This window comes from Pelophylax lessonae (assembly GCF_965119305.1).
Source record: "Pelophylax lessonae genome assembly, chromosome: 4".
In the NCBI taxonomy this organism is placed as follows: Eukaryota; Metazoa; Chordata; class Amphibia; order Anura; family Ranidae; genus Pelophylax; species Pelophylax lessonae.
The window spans coordinates 307489924-307513679 of NC_138771.1; the positions used below are offsets into that span (position 1 = coordinate 307489924).

The window sequence follows — 23756 nt, forward strand, 5'->3', positions numbered from 1 at the left end:
AAACATTTGAAAATCCACTAAGGTGATGGCCAGAGACTGAAAAGATCCAGCCTCCTTTACCTACAGCATTCTCAATACCCATCTTCACATTATGTGCTTGCCATGAGCAGAATTTCTTTGGGAGGTCATCAAATTATTACATTTTTGAATGTTAATAAGATTGTTATTAAAAGTCTCCATTTGAGTAATATTTTACGAAGTGTTGCTCACAAACACTAGGAATGATTGTCGCTCATAACCTTAGTAAGCGTGGAGACTATTCTAAACCAAGTGGGACTTTGACAAGACTTTCCTTTAGTGACGGAAGTGTATGTAACCTCAAAATATATTATATATACTACATGTCTGTGTCCACGTGGATCTTAAATGTAATCTGGTATATGTTCTTTTCCTGGTGATCCTGCCAGTCACCCTTCTTTCCTTTTCTATTCTGACCACGTAAAGCACAGAAGCAGATCCCTGCTGGTGTGGTCAGTTTGAGTCTCAGGTTTTAATTCATGAAAATACAGGATTCTGCACCAATTTTTTCCGTAGTCTGTTTAGCTGCTTTGCTCCCTACCCTGACCTGTTGATTGACAGCTGCTCCCAGCACAAGCCTCACCGTCAAATTATAGCTGCTCGAAGTCAGTAGAGAAGTGCAGTTGGCTGTGTGTGACATCATGAACTGCCCTTCTCCCTGATGCAGAAGAGTAGCTGAAAGTAGGCTGTGCGGTCTATGACCACTAAATAAACCCTCATATAAAAAAGGTAAAACATTAACGTTTGAAATAACTAAATACGAATATGGAAACTAAATAATATTTCCTGTTTTACAACGCATTTTTGATGTAGTGCATTCACATATACTTTAACTATGAGCAAATAATGTAAACCATGAGATATTGATTAATTATTTTTTAAAGTAGAGAAAAATAATTATTTTAAAAGATCTGGACCTGCCACTGGGCAAGCTTAAAAAATATCACAAGGCATAGAATCCACCAAGAGGTATAATGGCCACATACACATCTAGCAAGAGGTATATTGGCCACATACACATCCAACAAGAGGTATATTGGCCACATACACATCCACCAAGTGGTATAATGGCCACATACACATCCACCAAGAGGTATAACGGCCACATACACATCCGCCAAGAGGTATAATGGCCACATACACATCCACCAAGAGGTATAATGACCACATACACATCCATTTTATGTGTAACTGCAAACACAGGCTGATTCCCGTCCTTTGTCAGAATATACAATAATATTTACTGTACAATACATTGTATATAGTAGCATACTATATACCAACAACATTCAAGGAGGACATTACACCTTGACTACTTCCTTCATAAAAAGGTTATGAGACACTGTCCTGGGGGGCTCATGAACACTAAAGAATAATACAATCATTCATACATCCACGTCCTGCAAAACTCATACCCAAGAAGGTAATGGGATGGTGACATCCAGGAGGGATTGTGTATGCAGAAAAGAAAAAAAACCAACACCTGTCTGAGGTAATGGCATGGCCATGTAATGACTAGGATGGCAGTGCAGGCAACATAGGTTTAGGGTGAACTGGAAGCTTCCTTTTAACTGGCCAGCAATGTTAAAGAACAAATTCATTACAGCTTCTAAAACATTTGCCACAGGCAAACATCAATAAAATAACATAAAAAAACAAAAGTTTAAAAAATAAAATAAAAAACACCACACACATACAACAATTGGAAACATTTGTTCTGTTGTCAGCCTTCTTCATGATGAATTGGAGAGCAAAAGAAAGTGTTCTGATCGGAACACACGGGATTGGGCTTCCTTGGTGTGAAGCTCTAAACTCATGTCTTGGGGATTTCATTTGAAAACAAGGCCTCAGCCTTTGTGCACAACCAGATTTGCCATCTTGTTGGTTTGCTTTTTTTTTCCCAACAGTCAGTTAAGCATGAAGAATTAATCACACACCTATATTTGCATGTGATCCCCTCAGGGCAGTGCAGAACATCCTTCCAAAAGCCATCTGTAAAAAAATAAAGCAATCCCACAGCACCCTTTATGTGAAGTTTGTTACTCGGTAATGGGAGATCCCAATTCCAGCTGTATTACTGGGAATGGAGAAGTGTAGTTGGGGGTCCAGGTGACCCAGCCCCAGGCTTCTCCTTTAGAAAAAAAAAAGGACAAAGCTTTTTGCTCACTCTCTTTTGCCCTACACCCCCACACAATATCTATCAGTCATGAAGTTTAGAATGTTTGTGGAATGCTCCTGGTGCAAGTCTCCTGGTGGTGCCTGGTAGCCTTACACTCTCACTAATATGTCCACCTTACAATAACTCCATTTGAAGTATGATGTTTCCTGAGAGTGTTAATTCTCTTCAATTAGATTTAAATCCAGGTCCGCAAAATCGTGCTGGAAGAGCATTGCCTGGGAGCAGGAGTGATCCCTGTGATCCCTCCTACCAATATCTTCTTCACTAAGTGCCAGTGTGCAAGTGGTGACAGGACTTCCAGAAGTGCAAGGAGACTCCCCATGGCAAGCCATAAAAGGAGAAGGGCTGCCTTCATCCGAGTTGTCCAAGAAACACATAGCACCAGCATTCTGAAAAAAATAAAAATAGGTTGCGGTTAATATTCAGACATATTTATGGAAGACCTCTGCCCAAAACTACTTACATGGCCAGGCAGCTCTACAACAATCTATACAAGGTGAAACACAAACCTAGGCCTTTATAAGTGAAACTTAACTCTCTCAATCAACTTTCACTATTCCTAAAGTCGATCTTCACTGCATCTGAACAACAAAAACGCTATTTAAGGCTCCATTCACATATAAGCAAATGGGAAGCATTTTGAACCGCATTCGATTAGCATAACATATGAACCGGCAGCCTTCTCGATGCAGCTAGTTCACACATGTGCGGGGTGACAGCGGTGCGGTTTTCAGTCCAGGTTCAAGGTTCAGTCCAGTCCAGGTTCAAGTGTAATTTCATGTAAAAATTTGCATCTGAATCACACCTGAACTGGTGAACACAACCGCACCGCACTCCCACGCTAAAAACTGGGTGGCATATATGTGAACAGAGCCTCATTCATTTTTAGAATTCAAAGCAAACTCCCCCATCCATCCATGTCTCTATGCTTTATTTTCTTGAGAAATCATGTTGAAAAACAATTCCCTAGCATTTCTGGCGGTGGCCATCTTGAATAAGGGCAAATGATTCATGTAGCATTTACTTCCTGGAATCTATTTGCCCTAAGCTCAAGCCTGCATGCAGGAGAGTATTTTTAGCTGAGAAAACCCCCCCTACTCTCCTGAAGATTCCTGGGATGTAGGACATCATTTGCCTAGACCAGAAACCAGGAAGTAACAGAAGAAATGAAAAAAGTAAATATAATATACTTTCCTATCTATTTACTAATGCTAGCAGCATAAGGATTAAAAATATAATCAATGTTGAGAATGAAGTTCCACTTTAATCTTTATGCTGCTAGCATTAGTAAATAAATAAATAAATACAATATGTAAATTTACTTTTTTTAGCCGCTTTTTTTTTTTTTTTCCCCCCCATTTTCAATTTCTGCATTTACTTCCTGGTTTCCACGCCTATGCAAATGATACCATACATCCCAGGAGTCTGTAGGTGGGGAGGAGGGGCTTTCTCAGCTACGCACATCCTCCTGCTTTTCATCCCTGAGCTAAGGGCAGATTGATTCCAGGAAGTAACGGCTGCAAGAGTCATCTGCCCTTACTCAAGATGGCCACGGCCAGAAATGCTAGGGGGGCAGTTTGCAAAGTGATTGCTCAACAAAATAAAGCATGGAGACATGGATATATGGGTGTGTTTGCTTCGAATATTAAAAATGAATTAATCACTTCAATGCCAGACACTTTTACCTGCCCGAGCCAATTTTCAGCTTTCAGCACTGTTGCACTTTAAATGAAAATTGTGCAGTCATACAACACTGTACCCATATGAAATTTTCACACACATAGAGCTTTCTTTTGGTGGTATTTAATCACCACTGGGTTTTTTTATATTTTGCTTAACAAAAAAAGGACAACAAATGTTTTTGTTTATGTTAAAAAAAATGTATTAAAAACTTTCTTCATAATTTTAGGCCAAAAAGTATTCTGCTACATTTCTTTTGTGAAAATAACCAAAATCAGTGTATATTATTTAGTCTGTAGGAGAGGTATAGAGTCTAAAAACTATGGTATACACAGGTGATTCTCATAACATTAGAAAATCATCAAAAAGTACATTTATTTTAGTAATTCAATAAAAAAAGTGAAAATTATTTTATATACAGTGGATATAAAAAGTCTACACTCCCCTGTTAAAATGTCAGGTTTCTGTGATGTAAAAAAATGAGACAGAAATAATTTAAACATTTTTTCCATCTTTAATGTGACCTATAAACTGTACAATTCAGTTGGAACAACAAACTGACATATTTTGGGGGGGTAAAAATAAAAACAAAAAAAAAAAAATGTGGTTGCCTAAGTGTGCACACCCTCTTATAACTGGGGATATAGCTGTGTTCAGAACTAAGCAATCACATTCAAACTCATGTTAAATAGGAATCAGTACACACATGCCATCATTTAAAATGCCTCTGATTAACCCCTAAAAAAGTTCAGCTGTTCTAGTAGGTCTTTCGTGACATTTTCTTAGACACATCCTACAGCAAAAGTCATGGTCCGCAGAGAGCTACCAAATCAAAAAAAAAAAAAAATTCCAAGGCATTAGATATACCATGGAACAAAGTGAAGACAGTCATCATCAAATGTAGAAAATATGGCACAACAGTAACATTACCAAGAACTGGATATCCCTCCAAAAGGAGAAAAAGACAAGAAGAAAACTGGTCAGGGAGGCTGCCAAGAGGCCTACAGTAACATTAAAGGAGCTGCAGGAATATCTGGCAAGTACTGGCTGTGTGGTAAAAGTGCCAACAGTCTCCCGTATTCTTCATAGGTCTGGGCTATGGGGTAGAGTGGCAAGACAGAAGCCTTTTCTTACAAAGAAAAACATCCAAGCCTGGCTAAATTTTGCAAAAACACATCTGAAGGCTCCCAAAAGTATGTGGGAAAATGTGTCATGGTCTGATGAAACCAAGTTTGAACTTTTTGGCCATAATTCCAAAAGATATGTTTGGCACAAAAACAGCACTGCACCTCACCAAAAGAACACTATATCTACAGAGAAGCATGGCGATGGCAGCATCATGCTTTGGAGCTTTTTTTCTTCAGCTGGAACAGGGGCCTTAGTCAGGGTAGAAGGAATTATGAACAGTTCAAAATATCAATCAATATTGGCACAAAACTTTCAGGTTTCTGCTAGAAAGCTGAACATGAAGAGGATCTTTCAGCATAACAACGACCCAAAGCATACATCCAAATCAAAAAAAGGAATGGCTTCACCATTATTCCTTGTTGGCGTTTAGTACCTATAGCAGGGAGAGGGAGTATACCCCCTGGGACTGCCCATAGGTATAGCCAGATTCTTTTTCTGCCTAGTGTCCTACTCCTGTAGGGAGCAGTATAACTCAATCTTTATGAAGATCAGGAGCTGTGTCTGTGAATGAACAAAAGAGAAAATTGGATTTTTGACTTACCGTAAAATTTATTTCTCTGATGTTCATTGACGGGAAACAGCTCCTGATATTCCTAACCATTGGGTTATATACTTCCCCTACAGGAGTAGGACACTAGGCAAAAAAAAAAAAGTCTGGCTATGCCTATGGGCAGTCCCAGGGGATATACCCCCCTCTCTGTTTTGTTACAAGCGGTGTCAGAGAAAATACAACTCTACAGAAGGGTGGGTGCTGTGTCCGTCAATGAACATCAGAGAAATAGATTTTACGGTAAGTCAAAAATGTGTGTCTGTGGCATCTGCCAGAGGATCCCATGACCGTGCCACGAACCTCTGCACCTTTCTGTTGAGCCGAGACACCAACAAATCCACCTCGGTGGTGCCCCAGCGGAGACACAACTGATGAAACACCTCAGGATGCCGACTGAGGTAAACCGCCTGCCAGTTTTCCACCCCAGAATGTGTACGGCGGAAAGGGCTGAAACAAACAAATGTTCTGCTCACCTGAGAATGCTGGCTGCCTCCGAGGCAGCCAGGACCCTTCTTGTGCCCCCTTGGTGATTGACATAAGCCACGGCTGTGGCATTGTCAGATTTTGTGCGCACTGGATATCCTTGGAGATGATCCGTCCAATGTTCCAGGCAGAGTCCGATTGCTTAGAGCTCCAGGACATTGATCGGTAGTCTGGACTCTTCCAGGGTTCAGACCCCCTGAGCAGAATTTGTTGAGCATGCCTCCCCACCCCAACAAGCTGGCATTCATGGTGACCACTGTCCAATACAAGGGGAGGAAGGATTTGCCCTGCTGGAGAATGAATCCACCATATCAGGGTCCCTTTTGCGACCCGGCTCAGCTGGATTTTGTTGTCCAGAGACTGCAGAGTCTTGTCCCATTTGATCAGAATCTCCCTTGCAGGGACCTCGTATGGAACCGTGCAAATGGGACCGCCTTGAAAGGAGACACCATCAGGCCCAGCACTCACATGCAAGTCAGGAGGAATGACCATCTGCTGGACAGCAGAAGGCGAATTGCAGCATGCAATTTCTGGAGTTTGTCCAGAGGAAGGAACACTCTTGCTAGAGCCAAGTCCAGAGTCAGATTCAGATAGTGCAACTTTGTGGAAGGAACCAGAGAAGACTTCTGATAATTCAGAAGCCAGCCAAACTCCCTCAGAGTCTGTATAGTGATTTCCATTTTGTTCACCAGAGCAGTAGGTGAATCCGCTTGCAGGAGAAGGTCGTCTAAGTAGCTCAGTACTGCGATCCCCCGCTGACTTAACAATGGCCACACCGGGGCCAACACTTTAGTGAAGACCCTATGAGAGGAGACGAGACCAAAGGGTAACGTCACAAACTGAAAATGTTCCTTTCCCACAGCAAAGTGGAGGAAGCGCTGGTGACAGACACATATTGGAATGTGTAAGTAGGCGTCCTTGATGTCAATAGAGGCAAGGAAATCTCCTTGATGCAGGGATGCCACCATCGTGCGAACAGACTCCATTCTGAACTTCTGTACCCGCACAAAGCAGTTCGGTGCCTTAAGGGCCAGAATTGGATGCACCTTGTCCTCTTTCCTTGGGACCATGAACAGGTTTGAATAAAACCCTTGAAAGCGTTCCGAGGTCGGAACTGGGACAATCATCCCCTGAAGTAACAGGTCTTGCAAAGATAGCCTGTAATCGGTCTGGGGACAGACGTACGTTGGAAGGAAAGAACGAAACTCGATCTTGTAGCCAGACAGTATCACTTCGTAGACCCACTTATCTTGCACCAGGGAAATTCTTGGGTCCGGGAACCAGCGAAGACGTCCCCCCACCCCAGGCACGGGTGAGGGTGCACCATGTTAAAGGAGCCTTGTCCCCGGGTCTGGAGAATCCCATTCTCTTCTTGCCAGACCAAGGTCGCTTAGATCACCCCCGAGGAGGCCTTGAAAAGCTTTAAACCCTTCTCAGCCCACCCTGAGGGACGAAAAAGCTTCTTATGAGCCGAGAAGGATGGGCCACGTCTACGACGAGGTTCCTTACCCTTACTAGCCTGTGGAAGAAAAGTACTCTTCCCCCTGTAAGACTCTTAACAAGATCATACAGGGTAGCTTCAAATAGGCAATCTCCTTGAAAAGGAAGATCAGTTAAAGGGTAACTCCACTTTCGTGGGGAAAACAAAAAAGCAAATAAAAAAAAAAAAAAAACAATGTAGAGTATACATTTGCGACACAAGTCATATTGTAATTGAATGTTATTAAAAATGACATTTCCTTTTCAATCTGCAGCAGTTGTAATTTTCTAAAAATGCAATGCAAAATGGCTACCTGGAGATGTTTTGTACACAGAATATGTAATGACCACAACCCAGAATTATTTCCTACTTGTGTGATTGGCTCACCAATTTTCCCAGAAGTCTGCACTAACAAGTCAGATTTCAGGCATCCCCTGCAACAAAAATGTCATTGTTGGTGAGATCCTTCTAATAGGATCAGGTCTAAAGGGATGCAGGCCCAGTAGATTTCCTCATTAGTGCTCTGCAGCTGCACAGCTGACAGATAATTATGAAAGCACTCCCATTAGACCCACTCAGCACAGAGGAACAAACAATTACTTCTTCAGAATAACAAAAGGTAGGAATCTGCAACAAAAGGTTGTTAAAATCATTCTAATGTACTTAGATCACCCAGAGGGGAAAATTTTTTTCTCAACAAAAGTGGAGTTACGTTTTAAGGCTTTTTTTAGAGGTCCGGTCCGCAGACAAACATTTGAGCCACAAAACAATCCTAAGGACCACTGCCGAAACAGACAGTCTAGAAATCAGGGGAGCAGCATCCAAAGAGGCATCACAGATAAACTGCACCCCTTGAACCAACTGATCCGCAAACTCAGCAAAGGCCAGGGGGAGCTGCTAACCCTCCAGGTCACGGCGTAAAAGTTTAGCCCACTCGGTCAGAGTTTGTGACATCAGGACAATAGTAAACACCGGCCTAAGTGCCGAACCCTCAACAGTACACATATTGCAGGCCACAGCCTTGGCCTTCCTGTCAGCCGTATCCTTAAAGGCCAGAAACTCTTGAACCTGAATCATGGTTGCCTTATTGAACCTGGAAACCGGGGGATCCACCACTGGTGGAACAGTCCACTTTTTAAGGAGGGACTCTTCAAAAGGAGTACCTCATTACAAATCGCTTAGACGTTCCCACTCTTTTGTGACAAATCTGTCAAAAAAGAAGGGAAAGGGAAACACCTTCACCGATCTAGACAGCTTGTGAGTTCCTAAAAGGAACCGGTAGCTCTGACGTAGCTTCAGCTACATCCTCCATTTTTAAAGTCTCACGCACAGACACAATCAGCGAGTCCACCAGCGCCTTTTTGTGCGCATCTACAGGTGTGGAGGAATCATCCTTACGATCGGAAAAATATAATTTTTGTAAGAACTTACCATAAAATTATTTTCTCTTACGTCCTCTGACAGACGCAGCCTCTTCCAAGTTTCATCACTACTGGGTAATGGTGCCCTCTGCAGGAGCAGGCTAGGTAGTGAAACTTCATTAAAATGCTTTAACTAGACACACCTTAGGAGCTGTCCTTCTCGACATCACCCTCAGACACTTAGAGCTTACTAATCAGTTTTGTAGCAAGCAGTACAGGAAGACAAATAACCCCAATATAGAGGGGCTCGGGCTGCGTCTGTCAGAGGACTCAGAGGAAAGCATTTTATGGTAATTTCTTACAAAAATTCTATTTTCTCTTACGTCCTGACAGACACAGCCTCTTCCAAGTTTCATCACTAGTGGGATATCCTAAAGCAGTGCAGGTGTGAGGGGTGGGAAAAGACGCAACCAACAGAATGGTAACGTGCCAACAAGGCCAGAACAAAACGTGGCCAATAGGGCAACAAAAGCTCAACCAACAGGAGCTAACCCCAGAACAACAAATTCACCCCAAGAAGAGAAAACATGTCTCTTCAACAAACCGCAGCGCTCAAAACTTTGCGGCCAAAGGAAACATCCGGGGATGCCATCACGTCAATCTAGTAGAATTTGGTAAAAGTGTGCACAGACGACAAGGTCGCTGCTTTACACACCTGAGCCACAGAAGCCTGAGGCACTCACGGCTCTAGTAGAATGTGCCCTCACAGGGAAAGCAGGAACCTGACCCTTGAGTGAACAGGCCTTAACAATAGTCCGTCTGATCCAGTTAGAAATGGTTGCAGTCGCCACAGCCAAACCCTTCTGAGGTCCCCCAGGAAGGACAAACACCGTTCTGCAAGAAAGCTAGGACCCTCGCCACAGAAAAGGAGCGAGGATGCAACCCTTGTGACTCACACCAGGCAATGTACGCCTTCCAGGCACGATGATAAATCTTCCTGGGAGGTAGCCTACTGAGCTCTCAGCAAGGTAGGAATAAGAGCATCAGAGAGACCTCTGTCTCTCAACACCTGGCCTTCAACCGCCATGCCGTTAAAGCCAGAGACCGTAAACAGGGTGGAAGATCGGTCCTTGAGACAGCAGATCTTCTCTCAGAGGTAGCTGCCAAGGACGCTCAACGACCATCTTGACAAGGTCTGCGTACCAAGACCGACGAGGACAGTCTGGGGCCACCAGAAGCATTTGTACCTGTTGCAGCGCTAACCTGCGGAGGAACCTGGACAACAGTAAATCAGCTGATACTGGTGCCAGGGCACCACCAACGCATTCGAGGCGTCTGCCAGAGGATCTCGAGCCCTGGCCACAAACCTTTCCACCTTTTTGTTGAGACTAGACGCGGACTGATCCACGTTCAGAGACCCCCACCGGACACACAGGAGCCTGAAACACCTCCGGATGCAGGGACCATTCCCCCTGATCCAAGAGCTGACGACTCCGATAGTCCGCCTGCCAGTTCTCCACTCCAGGAATGTGAACAGCAGAGATAGCTGGAACATGTGCCTCGGCCCTAGACAGAATCTCGGCCACTTCCCTGGCCGCCCGGGAACTCCTGGTTCCCCCTTGGTGATTGATGTAAGCCACAGCCGTGGCATTGTCGGTTTGAACCCAAACCGGGCGACCGTGCAACCGAGTCGCCCAATGGAGGAGGCAAAGTTTTATCGCCCTGAGCTCCAGAACATTTATCGGCTAGGAGGATTCTTCTGACGACCACATTCCCTGGGCACAAAGAGTGTCCAGTACTCCACCGCTGCCCGTCAGGCTGGCATCCGTGGTGAGCACCGTCCACAACAGGGGCAAAAATGACTTGCCCTGGTTCAGAGAGGGTGATAGAAGCCACCATGAAAGCTCCGTCCTCGTGAGACGGCTCAAACACACCATCCTGTCCAAGGACTGGGGATCCCTGTTCCATTTGGCAAGAATCTCTGCTTGCGGAGTCTTTGTGTGAAACTGGGCAAACGGGATTGCCTCGAAAGCTGAAACCATCAGCCCCAGGGACCTCATGCAGGCCCGCAGAGAGGAGAGATCGGTGTCCCTGAGGGACCTGATCTCGCCCTGCAAGGTCTGAAGTTTTTCCTCCGGGAGAAAAACATTTGCTTGAGTGGAGTCCAGGACCATCCCCACATATTGCAGATGTACGGATGGAGTCAGTGCCGACTTCTGGAAGTTGATGGTCCACCCGAACTCCTGGAGCGTCTGAACCTTGACCGTCAGATCGCCCGACAGAGTGGCACCTGAGCTCGCCCTCAACAAGAGATCGTCCAGATAACCGAGGACCGCAATCCCTTTCTTGCGCAGCAGAGCCAGCACCGGGGCCAAAACCTTGGTGAAGACCCTGGGAGCTGAAGCTAGACCAAAGGGTAATGCCACAAATTGAAACTGCTCCTTTGCCACTGCAAAGCGGAGATACAGCTGATGACCTTCGTAGACAGGGATGTGCAGATACGCATCCTTTAAATCGATGGAGGCCAGAAAATCCCCTTGACTTAAAGGCACCACCACCGACCGGATGGATTCCATCCGGAACTTCTGTACCTGCACAAAGTGGTTCAGTGACTTGAGGTCCAGAATCGGACGAACCTGGCCCTCCTTCCTGGGCACTGTGAACAGGTTTGAATAAAACCCGCAAAATCTCTACTGCTGTGGAACCAGGACAATAACGCCATGAGCAAGAAGATCTTGCACTGCCCCCTTGAGCCGTCAGGCGATCGGGAGACAGACGGAGATTTGATGGAAAGAACCTGTCTGCGGGGCGAGATCGAAATTCGATCTTGTACCCTGAACGAATCAGTTCGTGAACCCATTTGTCCTGAATTAGGGACAACCAGGGTTCCTGCAAGTAACGCAAACATCCCCCCACCCCTGAAACGGGTGAGGGTGTCCCTTCATGTGGAAGAAAACTGGGCCGCAGCACCGGACTGACCGGCCTTGGGCTTACCAGAGCAGGGCTTTTTACCACCGGAGGCCTTGAAGGATTTTCCTTGTTCCTGCACCCCTGAGGCAGGAAAGGGCCCCGACGAGCGCGGGGCGATTTACTCTTCACAGATTGGGGCAGGAGGGTACTCTTACCCCCTGTGAGACCCTTGACATTCTCATCCAAAGAGTCCCCAAAAAGGCGTCCCCCCAAATAGGGGATATCAGACACAGTCTTTTTTGAGGCATGGTCTGCCGACCAGCTCTTCAGCCATACCATGCGGTGGAAAGCAATCCCCACCGCAGCCTCGTCCAGGGCCGTATCACACAGATACACCATGGCCTGGGCCATTTGGTCCGTGAGCTCAATGAGATTCGGAGGAACCGACTCAGCCACCAAGTTGCGCCTAAGCACCTTAATCCATTCCGTAACTGTCTGAGAGACAACACGGAAGCGAACACGGGGCTTGAGGAGTGAGCCCGCCACCAAGTACATGTGGCAGTAAAGTGTCTCCACGCGCCTAACCATCGGGCCTTTAAACACCGGGGAGTCCTCCACAGAAACCACCGTGGATTTATTCAACCTGGAAACGATGTGGTCCACTTTAGGTGACACCAACCAGCGATTGGAAATAGGGTCCGCAAAGGGGTAACGGCGTTGAAAACACTTAGGCACCGCCAGCACGTGCTTTACGCGATGCCACTGTTCGTTCACGATATCTGAAACTCCTCGGGGCAGGGGAAAACCTGACCCGACTTCTGGGCTTTGTGGGACCCAAAAGGAAACCCGCCTACCTGACAGGGTGGGCTCATCATCAATGTTCAAAGTCTCCCTAACGGAGCGAACAAGTGCTTTAACCAAAGCGCGTTCCCGAGCTGCAGCGGAGGAGGACTCCTCCTCCTTCCCGTCTGAGTGTGCGGACAGGGATCCCTCAGGGAGGGCAGTGTCCGTGGCAACCATATCAGGCTCTGAATCAGAAGACTGAGAGGGCATTGGCCATTTTTAAACATTACCTTGTGACATCATAAGATCAACTTTGGACACCAAAGTTTCAAGGGAGACAGATAAAGAAGCTAGGGAAAGTGATTCGGATGTCCCGGATGCACAAACAAGATCAGTGGGGAAATTGTCACCCTGGGACTCCATTTTGGCAAAAATACAAAAAAGGAACACTGGCCCTTTAAATTGGCGATTGCGGTCTACACCGCGATCCCACGCTGCTGCTGGAGTCCCCCTTTATATTGCCAGATAACTGAGAAAGCAATGTGTCTAAGGAAAAATGCCCAAAAAGCAACAAAACCCCTTATAGTGTCAGAGAGAGAGAAAAAACAAACCGCTCTCCACGCATCTTCTGCAGCAAGTGAAAGATGGCTGGAGGAAGTGACCGAATTCACTAGAGGCCGAAAAGCACCCTGAGCCACACAAACATGGATGCCAATAGAAAAGATATGGGAAAACAAAGGGAAAATGGCTGCCGCACTTACAGTGGGGCTGCCCACATCCAAGATGGCGCCGAAAACGGCGCCAAAAGCACATGTTAATGCGAAAAAATGGCTGCTGCCCATACACTGATGCAGCCAGGCGTGCCCATACCTAACATGGAGGCGGAAAACGTTGCCGACAGTCAGGAGACCAGGAACCCTGGCCACCGCGGGAATCCACTACAGATAGCCCCCCAGGACAAGGTAGGAGCCCTACACCTCACGCAGTGGACACCGCTAGAGCGCCCCCCATATGGAGCAGGGAGGCAGGATCCTTTCCAGACCAGCCAGGGGGGACCACACAGAGACCACCGCTCTGAAATCCCCAGGAGTGGGCCCACATCCCCCACCCCCCCAGAATACTGTCCCAGGGACATGGGGGGGCAGCATTACTCACCATACTATGTACTGTGGGCACCGCTCCGATACAGCTCGCCTCCCACCCTGAGTGGGGGTGCCGTCAGCCAAGAGGGGACGCTGCAACACAGGGCATTCCAGGTTGATGCATCCCGGCGAAGAGTTTCTTTGCAGGCTCATCCCCATCCGTCGGGGCACCATCGTGGCGAGGCCTGGGCGTACCACAACCTGCGCACGCTCGTAGGCCAGGCTGGGGTACCATAAGGATCTAGATTATTCAGTGCAAAGCCCAGCCCCACTGTCGCTTGTAGTTCTCCAGGAGGATCCCCCTGACTAGCTAGCAATAGAAAATAAAATAAACATTTTTCAAAGAAAAAAACTAAAAATCTGAGACCGGAGTCCCAGCAGGGTATCCTAGGTCCTACTCCTGAGCTAGGCAGCAAGAAACTGATTAGTAAACTCTAAGTGTCTAAGGGTAATGTCGAGAGGGACACCCCCTAAGGTGTGTCTAGTTAAAGCTTTTTGATGAAGTTTCACTACCTAGCCTGCTCCTGCAGAGGGCGCCATTACCCAATAGTGATGAAACATGGAAGAGGCTGCATCTGTCAGAGGACATAAGAGAAAGTCAGAGCGTGTGGCCGCAGACCTCGCAGAATGGGCCATGTCCATGGCGGCCGAATCAGATTCAGGATCTGAAGAGAAAAGCGGGGGCGCTTTTTACTAGCCCGCCGCCCAAAAGCCACCTTCACTCGGGACACAAAGGACTCCACGACTGCCGTCAGTGCATCAACGGATGGTTGGGATTCGGAGGGCCCCGCGGCCTCTAAAATGGGGTCAGGTGGGGAATCGTGCTCCAAAGACTCCATGAAAAATAACGGGATTTCACAAAATGTGCAAAAAACACTGCTAAGGGACACCCCTACCACGCTGGTAACACCACCCGGTCGCCAGCAACAGAGCACCCCACGATCCTGCAGCAGAGAGAGGAAGGCCCTCATCAGACTCACTACCCCACCAGGCAGGCACCGGCAGCACCAGGATGCGGTGTGCTCCACATGCGGTGTCCAGAAGGAAAGAAACCCAGAAGTCAGCACCAGGGGATAAGGAGGGTGTCTCACTGCCAAAAATCGCTGCCCAGAAGGCTCCTCTGTAATGGACGCCTCTATTTTCAATGCCGGACCAACACAAAATGGCTGCAGGACTCCACAAACATGGCCACCACATATACATATTACAGGCCACAACAAAATGGCAGCTCCACGAGACTCCCAGGAGGGATGCCTGGGGCCCAAGACAAAGCACAGAAGGGAAGGGGCCCAGTCGCCGGCAGCACATGTCCTCCCGCCCCCATCACCAGTACAGCACCTTGCCCTAGCCCCAGAAGGTAGGCCAGACCACCACACTACCCCAAGATAGAAGGGGAGGTGGTGGGGTGGATGGGGGGGGGGGGCTAGATGACCCACAGGGACAACCAGGCACAGAGGAGGGGGATGCCTAATGGGAAGGAGGGAAACCTGGGGGTCCGACCTTCCCAGGGAAGGGCCCATGTCCACCCCAAAACCCTCCAGGGGGAAGAGGGCGGACAGCTACTCACCATACCAGGAACCAGGCAGGCACCGCTCCAGATAGAACCTCCTCACCATCTAAATAAGGTGGCTGCCAGCCAGGACCTGGTCGTATATGCGACCTCTTGAGGCTTTAACTCGCATGCCAGCCCTCGCTGGCCAGACTGGGATGACCTCTGGATCTATATTATCCAGCCTGTTGCCTAGTCCAGTAGTTGATTGTAGATCTTGCAGTAAAAAAAAAAAAAAAAAACTAAAAAAATCTAAAAGAAAAAATTGCCAGGACCAGAGATCCCAGCAAAGAACCATACCTATAGCAAAGAGGGGGAGTATACCTACTGGGACTGTCCATACGCGTAGTTAGTTTTTTTTTTCTGCCCTAAAGTGCTACTTCTGTAGGGGGGAGTGTAACCTAATGGTCAAGAAGATCAGGAGCTGTGCCCGTCAATAAACGAAAGAGAAAAAAATGGATTTTTATCATAAAATTATTTTCTCTGAAGTTCATTGACAGATGCAGCTCCATATTCTTCTTAACCATTGGGTTATGCTGCCCCCTACAGGAGTAGGACACTAGGCAGGAAAAAACTTTAGCATGCCTATGGGTCAGTCCCTGAAGGTATATACCCATTCCCTGTGCTATAGGATTCAGTTTTGTTGCAAGCAGTGTCAGAAAAAAAAACCCCAACCCACTCAGAAATAGAGGGGCGGGTGCTGCATCTGTCAAAGAACTTTAGAGAAAAGGATTTTACGGTAAGTCAAAAATCCAGTTTTCTCTATCGTTCGTTGACAGAAGCAGCTCCATATTCTTCTAAACCATTGGGACGTCCCAAAGCAGTATTTGCAGGAGGCTAGGTAAAAACGCAGAGAAAGAACGAAATTCCCCAAAGGCTAAACTTAGTCAACCAGGTAACATGCAGCTCAACCAGGAACAACTGGAGCTCACCTAGAAGCAACATACACCATCAAAGAGAAAAATTGCTCTTTTAAACAGCAGCCTGCAAAACCTTGCGGCCAAAAGAAGCATCCGAGGATGCCAACATATCTACTTTGTAGAATTTAGTGAACGTGTGCACAGACGACCAAGTTAAGTTGCAGCCTTGCAAACTTGAATTACTGACGGCTAATGGCGAAAGGCCTAAGAGGCACTCAGCGCACTAGCAGAATGCGCCTTCACAGGGAAAGGTGGAACCTGACCCTTAAGTGAATAAGCCTGTACCACCACCATCTGCCTGAACCATCTGGATATGGTCGTAGCAATCGCAGCCAATCCCTTCCGAGGTCCTTCCGTGAGGACAAAAAGAGTCTAATTTCCTGAAAATTGAAGTAACCGCCAGCTAAACCCTAATTGCCTGAACCACAGCCAAAGAATGCAAAGGAAAGAAACAACTGATTAGGTCGAAGTACCACCTAATCTCTGTGGACCACCAGAGAAGGAAAATGGCAGGACAGCGCCGCCAATTCAGACACTCTGTGGGCAGAGGTAATAGCCACCAAAAAGGCTACCTTCTGTGACAGTGTAAGCACAGGAATCCCCCTAAGTTTTCAAAGGGAGGTTATTGAAGAACAGACAGTACCAAGTTAGGATCCCACGGAGGTAACAGGGACCGTATCAAAGTAGCCACATGACAAACTCCCTGGATACAAGTGCGAATCAAAGAATGCGTAGCTAAAGGGTGTTGAAAAAACACAGTCAAAGCCGACCCCTGGCCTTTAATAGTACCCAAGACCAACCGCTGCTTAACCCCTCTTTGGAGGAAAGCCAATATCCTAGCCACTGAAAAGGAGCGTGGATGCACCATGAGATGTACGATTTCCACGTACAATGATAAATCTTCCTGGAGGTAGATTTTCTAGCCTTCAACAGTCTAGGAATCTCTGAGTCAGAAAGACCCCTATCCTTCAATACCTGCCTTTCAACAGCGACGCCAGTAAAGCCAGCGACTGTAAAGCTGGAAAATCGGTCCTCGAGACAACAGATCTTTCCTGAGAGGAAGTCTCCAAGGAGCATTGGCGACCAACCTTACCAGATCTGTGTACCAAGACCGGCGAGGCCAGTCTGGGGCCACCAGAATCCCTTCCACCTCTATTCAGCGCAGAAGTCATGGCAGAAGTTTCAGCGGAGGAAACGCATAGATCAGCCGATACTGACCCCAAGGAGCCACCAGTGCGTCTGTGGCGTAGGCCAGAGGATCCCGAGACCTGGCTACAAACCTCTGTACCTTCTCATTGAAACCGAGAAACTAACAGGATACACAACAGGTGAAACACCTCCGGGTGCAGGGACCATTCCCCTGATCCAACACCTAACAACTAAAGTAATCCGACTTCCAGTTCTCCACTCCGGGTATATGCACGGCGGAGAGGGCTGGAACAAAATTTTCTGCCCATATTAAGATCTCGGCCACCTCCCGGGCTGCCAGGACACTCTTGGTGCCTCTTGATGATTGACGAAAACCACGGTCACGGCATTGTCTGATTGATTCCAAACTGGACAACCCTGCAGACGATTTGTCCAGTGACTCAAGCAAAGCTTTATCACTTTCAAATACTGATCGGAAGTCATGACTCTTTCAGAGTCCTGATCCCCTGGACACACAGCTTTCCAAGTACCCCCCCCCCCCCCCAGCAGGACAGGCTGGCATCCGTGGATACCACGGTCCAATACAACGGAAGGAAGGACTTGCCCTGATGCAGGGAAAAGAAACGGACCCACCACAGAAGAGCACTTCTTGCGTTTTGACTCAACCAAATCAGATTTTCCAAAGAGTTTGGATCCTTTTTCCACTTGACAAGAATACCCCTTTGAAGAGGTCTCACATGGAACTGAGCAAACGGAACCACCCCGAAGACACCATTAAGCCTAGAGCTTGCATGCAAATCCGCAATGAGGACAGAGTGCTGGATAACAGTAACCGAATCGCCCTCTGCAACTTTTGCAGCTTTTCCGGGGGACAAAAACACCCTCGTAGAGGCTGAGTCCAGAGTCAGTCCCAGATGAACCATTTTGGAGGCTGGGACCAGAGAAGATTTTCTGAAATTGATGGTCCAACCGAACTCTTACAGAGTCCGTACAGTGATTGACAGATCGCCCACCAGAACTGACTGGGAGTCTCCTCTTAAGAGGAGATCGTCCAGGTACCCTAGTATCGCAATCCCCCACTGTCACAGTTATGCCAATACCGGAGCCAACACGTTAGTGAAGACCCTTGAAGCGGAGGTGAGACCAAAGGGTAATCCCACAAATTGATAATGTTCCTCTCCTATAGTGAAGCGAAGACAACGCTGGCGTCCAGCGTAAATAGGGATGTGCAGATATGCGTCCTCGATATCGATAGAGTCCAAAAAGTCCCCTTGGTGTAGGAACGCCACTACTGTGCAAATGGACTCCATTCTAAATCTCAGTACCTGCACGAAGCGATTCAGAGCCTTGAGGTCCAGAATTGGAAGCACTTTCCCTTCTTTCCTGGGAACAGTAAACATGTTAGAATAAAACCCTTGAAAGTGTTCCCAAGAGGGAACCGGCAGAATCATCCTTTGCAACAGCAGATCTTATACTGCCTCTCGTAGATCCCTAACTAATCTGGAGATAGGCGTAGATTGGACAGGAAAAATCTGTCCGATGGTCGGGACCTGAATTTCAATCTTGTAGCTGATGGGAGCAGCTCGTGGGCCCATTTGCCCTAAATGAAGGAGGTCCCTGGATCTGGACAGAAAATAGACGCCCCCCACCCCAGATACAGGTAAGGGCATCCCTTCATGCAGAGATTTGTCCACAGATCTGGAGGGGCCTGTTCTCGGTTTACCCGACCACATCTTCTTGGAACCCCCAGATGACCAAAACGGCTTAGGTCCTTTCTCCTGCATGGCGAAAAATAAGGGCCCCGTCTATTACGCGGTGACTTGCCCTTAGCGGATAAAGGAAGAAGAGTACTCTTCCCACCTGTGAGCCCTTTGATCAGTTCATCCAACAAAGACCCAAATAGGTGCTCCCCTGTAAAGAGGAGATCTGATAGAGCCTTTTAAGAGGCCTGGTCCGCAGACTAGCTTTGTGGTTACCATTATTGCATTTAGAACAACTCCACTGACTCGTAACAATTTTGTCACAGTAAGTGGGAAAAGGGAGCACCTTTGCTGCTTTTAGGGGATTTGCGGGCCCTGAGGGGACCATGTTAAAATTTTCTGCACCGATACAATCAGTGCATCCACCAGCGCCCTTGCATGTGCAGTAAAAAAGGAAATTATCCTCACCGCAAAGCACCTGAAGTGCGTGGACGCAGACCTAGTAGAGTCGCTTTATGCTAAGCTCACACTGAGAACATACCAAGCAGGGGAGGTCGCTGACCAAAGTTCCGCAAGGAGACGCCAGCTAAAGTTCCACAAAAAGACCCCTATTAGGCCTAAGGGTCGCCCTCCATAAATTATATAAAAAGGACGTAGCCCCCTCTAAAGGGGAACAGGGGTGAAGACGTGCAGGCAGAATACCCCCACACAACAATGCCCCCATGGCAACCCCCGGTTCAAGGGGGGGGTGAACACCCATCCGCTGTTCTATCACCCCGGTCAGCAGCTTAAACAGCCTGGTCAACAGCTCAGACAGCCAGCCACGAGTAGGCCGCAAAGCCGCGGCCTTAATTTGGGGCCCCAGTATAACAAAAACTATCAGCGCAAAAAAATGTGTGATAAGTGACAGTGCATATAATAAATGTGCAAAAATTCAATTAAAAAAAATGAATCAATAAAGAGACCGGCAGCATACACTTAATGTGCCTACACCTCACAATCCAAGTTAAATAAACCAAAAATAGTGATGCGCCAGTCAAAAAAGTGCACAAATGGCGATTCACAAACTCAAAAGTCCGTGTCCATAAATAATGTATACATCTCAAGTGTCCATATAATAAATCAAAAGGTAAATCCACTCCCATGTGTCCAAAACAATAATCAGGTGTAAACTTAAATACGTGCTTCTGTGAACAGTGAAATCCCACCACCAGGTGAATCAGTCTCTCACCTCCACTACAGACCCAGAAATGGGTCAGTACCAGCGTTAGTAAAGCACTGAGATCTTCGGATCACATAGGCTATAAACAGCCTTTCACCTCCAGAGCGATTACCAGCGATTAACACATATAGGGAACAAAATAAACAGATCTAGTGCTCTCTGTAATGTTCAGCAAGCTACTTTATTCAATTCATAAGAGTATTACTCACAAGGGTGGCGCTTCCACAGCGCATAGCAGTCAGCATATGGTATAAACAGGAAGAGATGGCTTGCAGCACGCAATCGCTCTGGAGGTGAAAGGCACATGGGAGTGGATTTACCTTTTGATTAATTTATTATATGGACACTTGAGATGTATGCATTATTTATGGACACAGACTTTTGAGTTTGTGAATCACCATTTGTGCACTTTTTTGACTGGCGCATCACTATTTTTGGTTTATTTTATTTGGAGCCCGAATCGGTCGTGAGTCCGTCGTCAGCTTGATCAGCAGCTCAGACAACTCGGTTAGGAGCACGGACAGCCTAGTCAGTTGCCTGGAGAGCTTGGTCAGTCACTCAGACAGCAAGCTCCGTCAGGCGCGAGTAGGCCGCAAGCCACGGCCTAAATTTTTGGCCCAATCCGGGCACGTGACGCGATCTGTCGGCATCCGCCTGTTAGCTTGATCGGGCACCTCATCTCGGCAGATGAAGAAACATTTGATTCCCCCCAAGCCCATAACCACCACAGGGAGCCGAAAAGGACATCCCTGCCCCAGTCACTAACCCTCAGGGGGCCGGGAACTTGTTCAAAGACCCCGTGTGCGATCCGGACAGCCCAGTCAGCAACAACCACATCCACCCCCCTATACCGGAGCATGTAGCAAAGCCAGCTCATACCTAACCCCTGGAGGGGGGCATAGGGAGTTAGGTTTGGGCCAAAAGGCCACCATGACTGTTGGAGGAGCTGGGGAAAATGGAAGGGAACCTGGGGGTCCAACCATCCCCAGGAGGGGCCCACATCCACCCCGAGACTACAAGAGCTATAGGGGGACACTACTCACCATACCAACGACAATCGGGTGGGCGCCACTCCGGACAGACTACCTCTCCACTTGGGGTGGGGCTGCTGACGGCCAAGGGGCACGCTGTGACCCAGGCCGAACCAGGTCATGTGCGTCCCGGCGAGGTGTTTCACTCGCGGACCAGCCCCCTTCCATTGGGGCTCTGTCGTGGCGAGGCCTAGTGCAGGGCTATAACCTCGCTGGCCGGACTGGTAGACCTTAGGGATCTAGGATATCCAGTCCGAAACCCAGTCTGCTGTTGATTGCAGTTCTCTTAGGAACATAACTAGCTAAAAAATAAAAATTTTAACAAAGGTTCAATTTGAAATAAAAAAACAAGCTAAGACCGAAGTCCCAGCCCGGAACTAGGTTCTAAACTAGGCAGAAAAACTGAATCCTATAGCAGAGTGAGTGGGTGTATGTCTTCAGGGACTGCCCCAAAGGCGTGGTAAAATTTTGTCCTGCCTAGTGTTTTGTAAACACTTTTTATATCTTTAATTTGACAACACTGAAGACATGACACTTTGCTACAATTTAAAGTAGTGACTGTACAGCTTGCATAACAGTGTGAATTTGCTGTCCCCTCAAAATAACAACACACAGCCATTAAGGTCTAAACTTCTGGTAACTAAAGTGAGTACATACCTAAGTAACAATGTCCAAATTGGGCCCAACGTGTCAATATTTTGTGTTGCCACTACTATTTTTAAGCACTGGAATGGAGTTCACCAGAGCTTTACAGGCTGCCACTGGAGTCCTCTTCCACTCACTGATCACGACATCACGGAGCTGGTGGATGTTAGAGACCTTGCGCTCCTCCACCTTCCGGTTTGAGGATGCCCCACAGATGCTCAATAGGGTTTAGGTCTGGAGACATGCTTGGCCAGTCCATCATCTTTACCCTCAGCTTCTTTAGAAAGGCAGTGGTCGTCATGGAGGTGTGTTTGGGGTCGTTCTGTTGGATTACTGCCCTTGCGGCCCAGTCTCCGAAGGGAGGGAGGGGATCATGCTCTGTTTCAGTATGTCACAGCACATGTTGGCATTCATGGTTCCCTCAATGAGCTGTAGCTCCCCAGTGCCGGCAGCACTCATGCAGTCCCAGACCATGACACTACCACCACGCTTAACTGTAGGCAAGACACACTTGTTTTTGTACTCCTCACCTGGTTGCTGCCACACACGCTTGACGCCATCTAAACCAAATAAGTTTATCTTGGTCTCATCAGACCACAGGACATGGCTCCATTAATTCATGTCCTTAGTCTGCTTGTCTTCAGCAAACTGTTTGCGGGCTTTCTTGTGCATCATCTTTAGAAGAGGCTTCCTTGTGAACAACTGCCATGCAGACCAAGTTGATGCAGTGTGCGGAATTTTGTCTAAACACTGACAGGCTGACCCCCCCCCCACCCCTTCAACCTCTGCAGCAATGCTGGCAGCACTCATACGTCTATTTCCCAAAGACAACCTCTGGATTTGACGCTGAGCACGTGCACTCAACTTTGGTTGACCATAGGGAGACCTGTTCTGAGTGAAACCTGTCCTGTTAAACCGCTGTGTGGTCTTGGCCACCATGCTGCAGCTCAGTTTCAGGGTCTTGGCAATCTTCTTATAGCCTAGGCCATCTTTATGTAGAGCAACAATTATTTTTTTCAGATCTTCAGAGAGTTCTTTGACATCAGATGCCATGTTGAACTTACAGTGACCAGTATGAGAGAGTGAGAGCGATAACACTAAATTTAACACGCCTGCTCCCCATTCACACCTTAAACCTAACACTAAAAAGTCACATGACACCAGGGAGGGAAAATGGCCTATTCAAGCTGTACACTAAATACTTTACATTGTAGCAAATTGTCTTTTGTGAGATACTGTGTATGTATATATATTTTTTTTCCCCAAATACTGTGACCAGATCAATACCATAGTAACATTGTGCCACTCTGGGGAGGATTTTTTTTTTTTTTTTTTTAAACATACTCTGATTACTTTTAGAAGTGAATTTCACTGCTTTAAGCAAATATTTGTACTAAATGACAGTGTGTGCACTTTGTATTGTTGTGCTTAGCTGTGATTGGCCACAGCTAATCACATGGTACAAATGGGCTGTGATTGGTCCTGTCTGTACTAAGTGAGATCACTGTGACCAATTACAGCTAGCAACACAATTGTATACAATAAATGGCAAGAAAGGAAGCCATTCATGGTTTACAATAGGCATGTGATCTGCTGTGATTGGTTACAGCGATCACATGGTACCAGCAGCAGGTCAGTACACTGATCAGTCATCCGCTGTGTCTGGTATACACAGCGGGTGACAGATCGCATCTGAGCATGGTCTGGAGGGGCCACACTTCAGAAATTTTTTATTCTCACAGTAATAAAAAGAACTTGTCAATGGT

At 47.1% G+C, this 23756-nt stretch overlaps 1 protein-coding gene across 7 annotated transcripts in view; it reads right to left on the reverse strand.

The window, feature by feature from the left end:
* Positions 1-313: 313 nt before the first annotated feature.
* Positions 314-23756, reverse strand: part of FAM53C (family with sequence similarity 53 member C) — a 97657-nt gene continuing 74214 nt past the window's right edge. For all 7 annotated transcript variants that reach the window (XM_082254758.1, XM_082254760.1, XM_082254759.1 and 4 more), the window contains one exon: positions 314-2586. In XM_082254758.1, coding sequence (XP_082110884.1) covers positions 2353-2586 — 234 coding nt within the window. In that variant the 3' untranslated portion in view covers positions 314-2352. The remainder of the gene's footprint in view (positions 2587-23756) is intronic.